At 36.8% G+C, this 11,640-nt stretch overlaps 2 protein-coding genes across 2 annotated transcripts; both read left to right on the plus strand.

The window, feature by feature from the left end:
- Positions 1–653: 653 nt before the first annotated feature.
- Positions 654–1,156, plus strand: LOC142163399 (uncharacterized). The gene is made up of 2 exons (XM_075220682.1): positions 654–711; positions 765–1,156. The coding sequence occupies exons 1-2, from the start codon at positions 654–656 to the stop codon at positions 1,154–1,156; spliced, it is 450 nt and encodes a 149-aa protein (XP_075076783.1).
- A 4,937-nt stretch (positions 1,157–6,093) lies between these two features.
- On the plus strand, positions 6,094–10,667 carry LOC107793278 (G-type lectin S-receptor-like serine/threonine-protein kinase At4g27290). Its single transcript, XM_016615603.2, has 7 exons — positions 6,094–7,577; positions 8,079–8,216; positions 8,388–8,551; positions 9,110–9,320; positions 9,592–9,829; positions 9,950–10,100; positions 10,181–10,667. Exons 1-7 carry the CDS (start codon positions 6,293–6,295, stop codon positions 10,484–10,486), a joined length of 2,493 nt encoding a protein of 830 aa, XP_016471089.1. The 5' UTR covers positions 6,094–6,292; the 3' UTR covers positions 10,487–10,667.
- Positions 10,668–11,640: the final 973 nt, after the last annotated feature.

Here is an 11,640-nt window from a genome sequence, read left to right on the forward strand (position 1 = left end):
CTAATCACAAACAATCTAATTGCTCGATGTCTAGCATGACACTTTTGTCTTTTGGAGAATATGAATTTCTCATATTTTTCTTTTTGGTACGTTATTATGAGCCGCTTTCATTCTCGATTTTGGGTCGTAGCTTGTGGGCTTATTAATTACAAATTTGCAAAATCAATCTTTTCAGCATGAGCAAACAATATAGAAAGGACAACAAATGAGATAGCCATTACGTATTGCCTATCTGTTGAAGGATTAAGTAGACAAGCTATAATTAACTGTAGTTAACTGTTATTGTAGTCACTAACTAAATTGGTTAGTTAGTAGTCTTAAGAAGATATAAATATCTTCTTATCTTAGCTTAAATGTACAACAGTCATTTTTTCTCAAAAATTCAATGGAACAGTGTTCCCTTCCTTCTCTTCTTTACTGCTTCAGTTCATCTTCTATCTGAGCTTCAGAACTTTGTCCATGGCAGCTAATATGGTATTAGAGCCACCGACAATGATCTAGGCTATCGTCGTCTCAATTCTCTTTTCTGATTTCTACTCTCTACTTCTAAATTACTTCAATTTTTTTGCAAAATTAGGTGCAAAATTGTCTTAGAGTAATCACAAAATCGAAGCTAGGGTTTGTATTTTTTTCAATTCAAAGTGAAGTTTACAATGGCGATTGGCACTGAAGAAGATAATACAACAACTCGTACATCAGCTACTGGTTCCGGTTCGTCATTTCCTTCTATAGATCACAATCACCCCTATACCTACAACCAACAGACACACCAGGTAGTTCTCTAGTCTCTATTCAATTGACTGGATCTGATAACTATGCCTTGTGGAGTCGTGCTATGAGAATTGGTCTGTTAGGTAAAAGTAAGTTAGGTTTTGTTGATGGAAGGTTTCCAAAGTCTAAATTCGAACCAGAACTTCATGATCTGTGGGAAAAGGTCAATGTTGTTGTGTTGTCATGGATAATGAATGCAGTGAGATCTGGTCTGTTGAGTAGTGTTCTATATGCATTTACTGCTCATAAGGTGTGGGAAGATCTAAAAGAAAGATTCGACAAAGTGAATGGCTCTAGAGTACTGTTTCTTCATAGAGAAATGCACAATTTGACTCAAGGAACCATGATTGTATCAGATTACTTCTCAAAACTGAGAGATTTATAGGATGAGTTTGATGCTCTAATGTCTTGCCCAGGGTGTCCATGTCCTGAGTCCAAGCTATATGCTCAGCACTTTGAGGCTTAAAGACTGCTGCAGTTTTTTACTGGCTTGAATGATTCCTATGCACAATCCAGAAGTCAGATTATGATGATGACTCCAGTACCTACTACTAACAAGCCTTATTTACTTCTTGTTGATCAAGAAAGTCAAAGAAATCTGGCAAGCATGGCCCAGGTTACAAAGCTTGCAGAAGGTCTAGAGAGCACTGCCCTGTATGGGAACAAATGTTCAAATGTCACCAGTGGAGGTTATAGACAAAGAAAGAATAATGTTCAGTATGATTATTGTCATTACAAAGGACATACCAAAGAGAATTGCTTCAAGCTAATAGGCTATCCACCTGATTTTAAGTCAAAAAGAAAGGGAAGTGCACCTAGACTTTATGCTAATTTTGTAGGTAATTCAAAGTTCAACAGAGGATGAGCACACCAGCTATGAAAGTCAACTGAACACTGGGTCTCATTGTCAAAAGGGATTCACTTCAGCTAATTCTGTACCACCACAAATGACATAGACACAACCATTCTTTACTCAGGAACAATACCAAAAGATTGTTCAAATGCTTTCCAAAGGAAGTGCAGAAGGTTCTGGCTCATCTAGCAAAATAGCTGCTGCAGGTATTCTAACTCATGTGAATGCATTTGTGTCTCAGTGTATCAATAGTGATTGGATAATTGATACTGAAACCTCAAATCACATGACATCTAGACTTGAGTTACTACAAACATATAAGTCACTTTCTACAACACAGAAAAATATAGTGCATCTTCCTAATGGTAATGCAGTGCAAATTTCACACACAAGGAGTACATCTGTGTTGGACAATCAGAAGATTTCTAATGTGCTCTACATTCCAGATTTTAAGTTCAATTTACTCTCAGTTTCATAACTCACCAAGGAACTAAAGTGTATGGTAGGCTTCTTTCCTGACTTTTGTATTTTTCAGGATCTTTATAGTGGTCAGGTGAAGGATATTGGTAGAGAGGCATATGGACTTTATATTCTTAAAGGAGGTGTTTCAGAACAATTCCTAGTTCAAATGACAAATAAGAGTGCATCTGCAGTTACTGCTCCCTCTCTTACATGCTTAAGCTGCTTATGGCACAGGAGATTGGGACATGCTCCCTTAGATGTAATAAAAAGAGTAGACAAGTTAAATAAGATGACTACTAGTGACAGTCAACACTGTATTATATGCCCACTAGCCAAGCAAAGTAAACTTCCTTTTTAGCTTAGCAGTACTACAACTCAATCCATGTTTGAATTGATTCATTGTGATGTTTGGGGACCATACAGATATCATACTCATGATGGAAAAAGATTCTTTGTTACTATAGTAGATGACTATAGTAGATATACTTGGATATTCCTTTTAACCTCTAAGTCTGAAGCCTATGTTGTTCTAAAGAATTTTCTCATTCAGGTTCAAATTGTATTCTCTACCACAGTTAAGGTCTTGAAAACTGACAATGGAAGTGAGTTTTTCAGCACTGATTTCAAAAATTTGTTGTCTAGTCTTGGTATTGTGCATGAAAGCTCATGTGTGTATACACTCCAACAAAATGGAGTGGTAGAAAGGAAACATAGAACTATTCTTAATATGGCAAGGGCACTCAGATTTCAAGCTTCCGTTCCTTTAAAGTTTTGGGGTGAATGTGTCACTACAGCTACTTACATACTGAATAGACTTCCTTCCAAAGTGATTGACTACAAATCACCATTTGAGTTGCTTTATTTGCACTCTCCTTCTTTGGCTCATTTGAGAGTCTTTGATTGTCTGTGTTATGTTGCAACTCCTAGAGTACTAGACAAGTTCTCACCCAAAGCTGTTCCTGCTGTGCTTATGGAATATTCTTCAACACAAAAGGGTTACCTTATGTATGAACTACACTCCAAAACATTTCTGGTGAGCAGAAATGTCATATTCAGGGAAGATATTTTCTCTTCAAACATGTGAAGTCATATGGCAACCCTGTATTCCCTATGTTAGATCTACTCTCCCCAGTGATTCATGAAAGATCTACAGTTGATACTGCTACACCAGCTCCTTTATTATCACCTTCCTTGAATTCAGAGGTCAATCATTTCTCAGATGTTGAACTACAACAAACTTCTTATTTGGAGGAGCATATACATCAACTTCACAACTTTGAGCCAAATGTTGTTCTTGATGTTCCTTCACCTCCTGCTGAAGCCACTGCTCCTGTTGTAGTAAGTGATGAACCTTCTATAGACTGTAGAAGATCTTCCAGACCAAACAAGCCTCCTATTTGGCTACATGACTATGTAACAAAGACTAAAGGGGCCAAGTGCAACTTCCCTATCTCTGCCCATGTGAACTACAATCATCTCTCCCCAACTTACAAGCAGCCAATCTCAGTTTATTCAGCAGTCTCAGAACCATCCAACTTCAAGGAGGCTGCATCTGATCCTAAGTGGATAGAAGCTATGAAACTTGAGTTATAGGCACAGGAAGATAACAATACTTGGTCTGTTGTAGACCTACCTCCTGGAAAGACACCTATTGATTGTAGGTGGGTGTTCAAGATTAAGTATAAGGCTACAGGTGAAGTTGAGAGATTTAAGGCTAGACTGGTAGCTAAGGGGTACAGTCAAAAAGAGGGCCTAGACTATGGAGAAACTTTTTCACCAGTGGCCAAGATGGTCACTGTGAGATCTGTTGTTGCTGTTGCTGCCTCAAAACAGTGGTACATTTATCAAATAGATGTCCATAATGCATTTCTTAATGGTGATTTAGATGAAGAGGTATATATGGTGTTACCTAAAGGGTTTTCTAGACAAGAGGAGTCTCAGAAGGTCTGCAAACTTCAAAAATTCTTGTATGGCCTCAAGCAAGCACCCAGACAGTGGAATCTAAAGCTTACAGAAGCACTTGTACATATGGGATTTCAGCAGAGTCACTATGATTACTCACTATTTGTGAGGAGAGTTGGGGATGATATTGTGATCATACTTGTATATATAGATGATCTCTTAATTACTGGCAGCAATCACAAGTTGCTATGTGACACAAGGCTAGATCTTCAAAGCAGGTTCAAAATGAAGGATCTAGGAGAGCTAAAGTTCTTTCTAGGTATTGAATTTGCAAGGTCTACCAAAGGGATCCTAATGAGTAAGAGGAAATATGCTCTAGAACTGATTTTTGAAACAGGTCTTAGTGGAGCAAAGCCAGCTAATACACCTATGGAGCTCAACCAGAAGCTGACTACTGTAGAATATGATCTATCTTTCAACAGAGGAAATGCTACTGCTGATGAAGTACTAAGAGATCCTGGTGTCTATCAAAGATTAGTTGGGAAATTACTATATCTAACTATGACCAGACCTGATATCTCCTTTGTAGTACAAGTCTTAAGTCAATTCATGCATTGTCCTAGAATGTCCCATATGGATGCTGCATCAAGAGTAGTGAGATATATAAAGCAAGCACCTGGCCTTGGACTGTTTATGCCTGCAGAAGACACAAAGAATCTGACTGCCTACTATAATTCTGATTGGGGAGCTTGTGTGGAAACAAGAAGATCAGTAACTGGCTATCTGGTGAAGTTTGGAAATGCTTTAGTATCTTGGAAGTCCAAGAAGCAAAGTACTGTCTCCAAAAGCTCAGCTGAAGCAAAGTTCAGGAGTATGGCCTTTTATGCAACAGAGATCACTTGGTTGATATGGTTATATGCAGAACTAGGAATCAAAGTCTGTTTGCCTGTTAAGTTGGTATGTGACAGCAAGACAACAATCCAAATTGCTGCAAATCCAATCTTTCATGAGAGAACAAAGCATATTGACATTGATTGTCTCTTTGTGAGAGAAAAGCTATGTGAAGGAATGTTGAAGACTGAATATGTACATACAAAAGATCAATTGGCAGACCTACTAACTAAGAGTCTTGGAAAAGCTCAACATGAGCATCTGTTGAACAATTTTAGGTTGAAGAATGTGTATCAATCATAAGCTTGAGGGGGAGTGTTGAAGGATTAAGTAGACAAGCTGATAATTAACTGTAGTTAATTGTTATTGTAGTCACTAACTAAATTGGTTAGTTAGTTGGTAAGGTAGTTAGTTAGTAGTCTTAAGAAGATATAAATATCTTCTTATCTTAGCTTACATGTACATCAGTCATTTTTACTCAAAAATTCAATGGAACAGTGTTCCCTTCCTTCTCTTCTTTACTGCTTCAGTTCATCTTCTATCTGAGCTTCAGATCTTTGTCCATGGCAGCTAACACTATCACGGCCATCAATATATAGTACTCCATCCGTTTCAATTTAAATGACACATTTGCTTATTAACCCGTTAAAAAAATAACATATTTCTATATTTAGAAATAATTTAACTTTGAACTTTTTATTTTACGCACTTTACCCTTAATGAATATTTTTTATAGCTACACAAATATTATGGATCCACAATTAGGACCACATATATCAAAAGTCTTCTTTTATTTCTTAAATTTTGTGCCAAGTAAAACTACATCATCTGAACTAAAATGGAGGGAGTAATAAGTTTTACGCTGAAACAAAAAGTAAATATAATAAGTTTTAGGTAGAACCGTAGAAGAATAACTATAAATCACTTGATTAAGATCTTTTTGACAACATCGTGCTTATAGCAACAGCGAATAAACCCAAAAGAGTCTAACGATCTCAAAACTTAAAAAAATTGACCAAAAACAAAACTGATAAAATTTGCATTAATGTGTGGTTTGGTTGGTTTAAATACTTTTTAAAAAATTGACCTAGTTGCTTTCATTTAAAAATTATGTTAAATCAAACCAAATACTTTTGACTTGAACTGATTATTTCAAATCTATGTCAAATTTCAGTATTTCACAATTTAAACATGAAAGTAAAGTGTGAAAGAAACAAGCATCATTTGACGACTAAACGTCTGCGACTACTTAAGACTTTTCCTCTGATGGCCAATTTGGCAACTCGACGACCAAACCTGCAGCTAATAATTTAGCATCTCTTTATGCTGCAAAGGGTTCCAAAAATGGAAGATTTCCATATTTGGATGAAACAACAGAAATAAAATATACTAGCAGCATTTGGCTTTCATAGAATGAAGGCAACCTCAAATGAAGGTTTTAAACTCTTCTTCCTCCTCTGCTTATTTTCTATTTATCAAATTTTAGGTGCTACAGATACTATAACAACAACTCAATTTCTCAAAGATGGGGAACTCAATATTAGTTCATCCGGTGGAAGTTTCGAAATGGGGTTTTTCAGTCCAGGTAATTCTAAGTTTAGGTATTTCGGTATTTGGTATAAGAATATTTCTGTTACTACGGTTGTGTGGGTTGCCAATAGAGAAGCTCCTTTAAGCAATACATCAGGTACAGTAAAAGTTATTAAGACAGGAGTAATTGTAATAGTTAATGAGACTAACCACATCATATGGTCAACAAATACCTCAAGATCTGTGCAAAATCCCATTGCAAAGTTGCTTAATTCTGGAAATCTTGTTGTTAAAGAAGCTGATGTTGATGATAAAGTTGGAAGTTTTCTTTGGCAGAGTTTTGATTATCCTACTGATACCCTTTTACCTGGTATGAAAATTGGGTTTAATTTTGTAACTGGTAAAGAAATATACTTGTCATCTTGGAAAAATGAGGAGGATCCTGCTCCAGGTGATTATACATACCATTGTGATCCTTCTGGTTATCCACAGAATATTTTGAAGAAAGGGTCAAATGTTATTTACAGGTCTGGACCATGGAATGGATTAAGGTTTAGTGGGGCAACAAACTCAAGAGAAAGTCAATTTTATACATTTGGTGTGTTTTCAACTAAGGCAGAGGTGTATTTTAGTTATCAGCTTTTAGCTTCAGTTGTTACAAGGTTTATATTGAATCAGAATGGTGCGCTACAACGTTGGACTTGGGGTGATAGGAATAAGGGTTGGGCACTTTACCTTTCACTACCAACAGATAATTGTGATACTTATAGGTTATGTGGTGGATATGGTAGTTGTAATAGTCTGAATTCTCCGGTATGTGGATGTTTAGATAAGTTTGTTCCTAGAATTCCTGAAGATTGGAAGAAAGCGGATTGGTCAAGTGGTTGTGTTAGGAGGACTGAAATGAATTGCCTCAAGGGAGATGTGTTTTTGAAGTATTCGAAACTCAAATTACCAGACACGCGGAATTCATGGTTCAATGCGAGTATGAACCTTGAGGAATGTAAGAAAATTTGCTTGAAGAACTGCTCTTGTATGGGTTACTCAAATCTTGACATACGCAATGGAGGAAGCGGCTGCTTACTGTGGTTTGAAGATCTGCTTGACATTCGACAGCTAGCTAATGAAGGGCAAGATATCTACATTAGAATGGCTGCTTCTGAATTAAGTAAGTTTATTGCGGAAAAAAAGAATGATTAATAGTTTGTGATTGATTTCTTAAAGACAGTAAAATGTACGAGTTGCAGGGGCCCTGGATAAAGCATATCTGAATTTACATTCTGGACAGTGCCAATGATTATAAACATGTTGTACTTTTAATACACTAAAATTCACAATTTAACAGAACATTAGACCATGAACTTTAGTCACTGGTACAAGGAAACATGATTTAGAGTGAAATTAATGCTGAACCTATATGCATCATGTCTAGACAAATTTAAGGAAGCTTTATACTTGGGAAAGAGCGCATTGAGAGTATTAGACTTACACTGTTTTTAAAGGTTGCAGCAACCATTGTTTAAAATCTGTTGTCACATCCTTTTTACTTTTGCATTGCCAAACTAATAGCATCTTGCAGAACCTTGATAACTCCATAACGTAGTCCTGTCTTACCAGCTGATGGAGAAATTCGAACTGATTAACTTATACTTGGATTGAAAACTTGCAGCTAGTCAGGATAAATCAAATGGACACAAAGGAAAACTTCTTGCCTGGATTATCTCATTATCAGCTGGTGTGGTTCTGATATTCCTAAGCCTAGTGATCTTCCTCAGAAGATGGAAGCGAGCTTCAGAGAAAAAGAAAGGTAACCTCAGCCGGTCATTTTGTTTGGAATTTGAAATAGTAGAGGAATTCAAATTCAATTAGAAGTAAAATGAAATATAGTAGAGGAATTCAAAATCTATTAAAAGTGAAATGAAATATCCTCCTTGTCTAGTATTTGCAAAACTGAATTTGGTACATTGGTCTTTGGCAGGATTTTGGGGCTGCAATGGCAATTACAAGATGGATTACCACAATGGAAACCGAAGTGAAGAATTTGAGTTACCACTGTTTGACTTATCTACGATAGCCAAATCTACGTACAACTTTTCAGAAGAGAGCAAAATTGGAGAGGGTGGCTATGGACCTGTTTACAAGGTAACAACCATTTATAGCTTGCAGTTTTGTACATGATATAAGCAATTAACGGCCCACCTAATAGAGCACAGCAAGAATCTGGAAGACTGACTGTAACTTCAGATTTGTTCGATATAAGGTGACTGAAAATAAAAGGTCTGTTCTAACAAATGGGACATTTGGAGAGCAAAGAGAGCATTTATGCTAATTCATCAATAAATGGAGGACAGGGGGTTTAGTGGAAGATCTTTTGATTCATGTACTTCAAAATATCCAAAATGTTTCAGAGTCAGTCCAAAAGTTTCTGAAAACGTGTCTTCTAATATGTGCTGAACTGCTGATTAATATCTAATAAGAGGAATGGCTTAGCCTAATTTGGTAAGAGAAATATAGTGCAATTAAGATGTGTTGGAGGAGTTTTATGAACAACAGCTGAACTTGATTGGATTTATTATGATTGCTCAATTCTTCAAATTTGGTGCTTCTACCTTTTACTTGGAAGCATACAAGAGTCTTGCATGGTTTTCACTTTCATGTTAGGTATTGAAAAAGTTTAACATGCAGAGATTTGATGTTTAGGGCGTGCTTGAACAAGGACAGGAAATAGCTGTGAAGCGGCTATCTAAGACTTCCACACAAGGACAAGACGAGTTCAAGAATGAAGTGATGTATATTGTGAAACTTCAGCATAGAAATCTGGTGAAGATTCTTGGATGCTGCATTGAAGGAGAAGAAAAAATGTTGATCTATGAGTACATGCCAAATGGAAGTCTTGATTCATTTATATTCGGTAAGGATTTCTAAGACCAATAGTGTGCGTAATATTTGCACTTCAGTTAAACGATGCCCTATATGAGTACCTAAACGATCTTCTTCCCTTTTAATCCACATCTAGCAGGAAAAATAGTGTAAGAGAACTGGGAACTAAGATTTATATGAGCCGAAGGCCCAAAATTATGTCTTTCTTTTTACCAATAACGGAAGAGTTTGATGTTTTAATGCCACTCACATTTTTACCTGATTGGTGTGTATTAGTGATCCAATTGTGAAACTTTTGGCAGATGACACAGGAAGCAGGGTATTAGACTGGCCTAAGCGCTTTCACGTAATCAACGGGATAGCTCGGGGGCTTATGTATCTGCATCAAGATTCTCAGTTGAGGATCATTCACAGGGACCTGAAAGCTAACAATATTTTACTAGACAATGACATGAATCCAAAGATATCAGACTTTGGCATAGCAAGAAGTTGTGAAGACGATAAGTTTGGAGCCAAGACACACCGAGTAGTTGGAACATAGTAAGAATCTCAACATGATTTTTTACTGAGTAGTTGAAAACTGGAATAGAAGAACCTTGAGATTATCACAGTATGTTTTCCAGTATCGATAATGCTATTTTGTGCATATATTTTATGCAGTGGCTACCTCTCACCGGAATATGCTGTGCATGGGGTCTACTCAGTAAAGTCAGATGTATTTAGCTATGGTGTCTTAGTGCTGGAAATTGTGAGTGGGAAAGGGAACAGAAGATTCTCTCATCCGGACCATAACCTTAACCTCCTTGGACACGTAAGGGTTGCATTTTTTGTTGTCCCATCAATAAATAGCTCGCAAAACTAGTCATACTAACACGATTTTAAATTCTACAGGCTTGGAAACTCTTTAAAGAAGGTAGATCAATGGAATTACTCGGGGATTTCCCAATTGATGTTCATTCTACACCTGAAGTAATACGATCAATCCATGTTGGTCTATTATGCGTACAACACTGTCCAGAAGATCGTCCGAGTATGTCTTCTGTGGTGATGATGTTAAACAATGAAGGTGAACTGCCACCGCCTAAACAGCCAGGTTTCTACGTAGAAGCAAATGCACCAGATAATGAATTCTCTTCTAGTCAATATGCACATAGTACAGGAAATGAGATAACCATCACAGTATTAGATGCCAGATAGAAAATACCAGTTAATTGTTCATTGCAACAAGTAATTCTTTACACCCTTAATTCTTTGGTTCTTTTTAGCAATGTGGCTAACCTTGGATAGTGAAAATTTGCACTTACAACTTGGTGCAAAAATACCAAACGTGTCTTGTGGTTGCAAAATGTGTTATACAAGTGTTTATATCTCCTGTGCATTCTGTAATTTGTTGGAAGAAAAAGAACCTTACCACAAAATGACTGGTAATCTTGGCTTTTGTGAGGCCATGAGCCAAGTAGCATCAATGGTAGTTCAAAATTTGAGTAAGCTGGGAGAAGGAAGCTGGAAGTTAAAGGATCTTACTTTAAGAATTTGTGGAAAGTTCTGTAGAAACCAACTAGGGAAAATTTGAACCAAGAATTTCAGATAATGCAAAGCTAGGGCAAGATATCCCTTCAACGACTACCAGCAACTCTCCAGTTTCCAAGGCATGTCTGGATTCAAAATGTTAAAAGACGTTGGGATACAAATCATGGCACTTTTTGTAATAATAGAATTTCTTAGTTTAAGTTAAATGTAATCCTCAGTAATATGGTTTTAGCTCTTAATCCATTGGTTGAATATGGATGCAATGTGTCATTAACCAGCCTTTCTGACATATTTCTTGCTGAAACAAACATGTTTCTGACCAGATCAGATTCTTTTATGTGTGAATTGACATGGTCTTCTAAGCATCTACTTTCTTAGTTGTTTGTTCAGCTTACCCTTGAATCGCGAGTCGGAGATACTTGCATTGTGTAATCAACAAATCTGTCATCTTGTGGCTTAAAAATGGCACATTACTATCCATCTGGTTAATCTTTCAAAGTGTTGTGTGTGTGAGCGAGCGTATGTGCGTCTGGGTCTGTGTGTGTTGGGGAAGAAAACAACTTTAGACAATCGAACAATTGGAAGAGTGAAACCGATCCGGAAAATGATGGATTCAGAATTAGTCTGTTTTGAAGTAAAAGACTACGGTGGGAAACAAACGAATGTTATTTGTCAGAGTTTTTAGCTATTTTAAATCAGCAGAAGTTTCCATATTTCAAAAATCTTCCATCATTTTTTCCTTAACGTACACATCTAGGGATCAACAGTAGTTCTGTACTTACATGCAGCTCAAGCTCCCTGTTGGAGGAATATCCTCCAAC

Source organism: Nicotiana tabacum, chromosome 8, assembly GCF_000715075.1.
Source record: "Nicotiana tabacum cultivar K326 chromosome 8, ASM71507v2, whole genome shotgun sequence".
In the NCBI taxonomy this organism is placed as follows: Eukaryota; Viridiplantae; Streptophyta; class Magnoliopsida; order Solanales; family Solanaceae; genus Nicotiana; species Nicotiana tabacum.

Coding starts and splice junctions, on each gene's coding strand:
- LOC107793278 (XM_016615603.2), top strand. CDS start 6,293: ATGAAGGCAACCTCAAATGAAGGTTTTAAACTCTTCTTCCTCCTCTGC. Junction 9,321..9,591: donor TCTTGATTCATTTATATTCG/GTAAGGATTTCT, acceptor AACTTTTGGCAG/ATGACACAGGAAGCAGGGTA. Junction 10,101..10,180: donor ACCTTAACCTCCTTGGACAC/GTAAGGGTTGCA, acceptor TAAATTCTACAG/GCTTGGAAACTCTTTAAAGA.
- LOC142163399 (XM_075220682.1), top strand. CDS start 654: ATGGCGATTGGCACTGAAGAAGATAATACAACAACTCGTACATCAGCT. Junction 712..764: donor TACATCAGCTACTGGTTCCG/GTTCGTCATTTC, acceptor TACAACCAACAG/ACACACCAGGTAGTTCTCTA.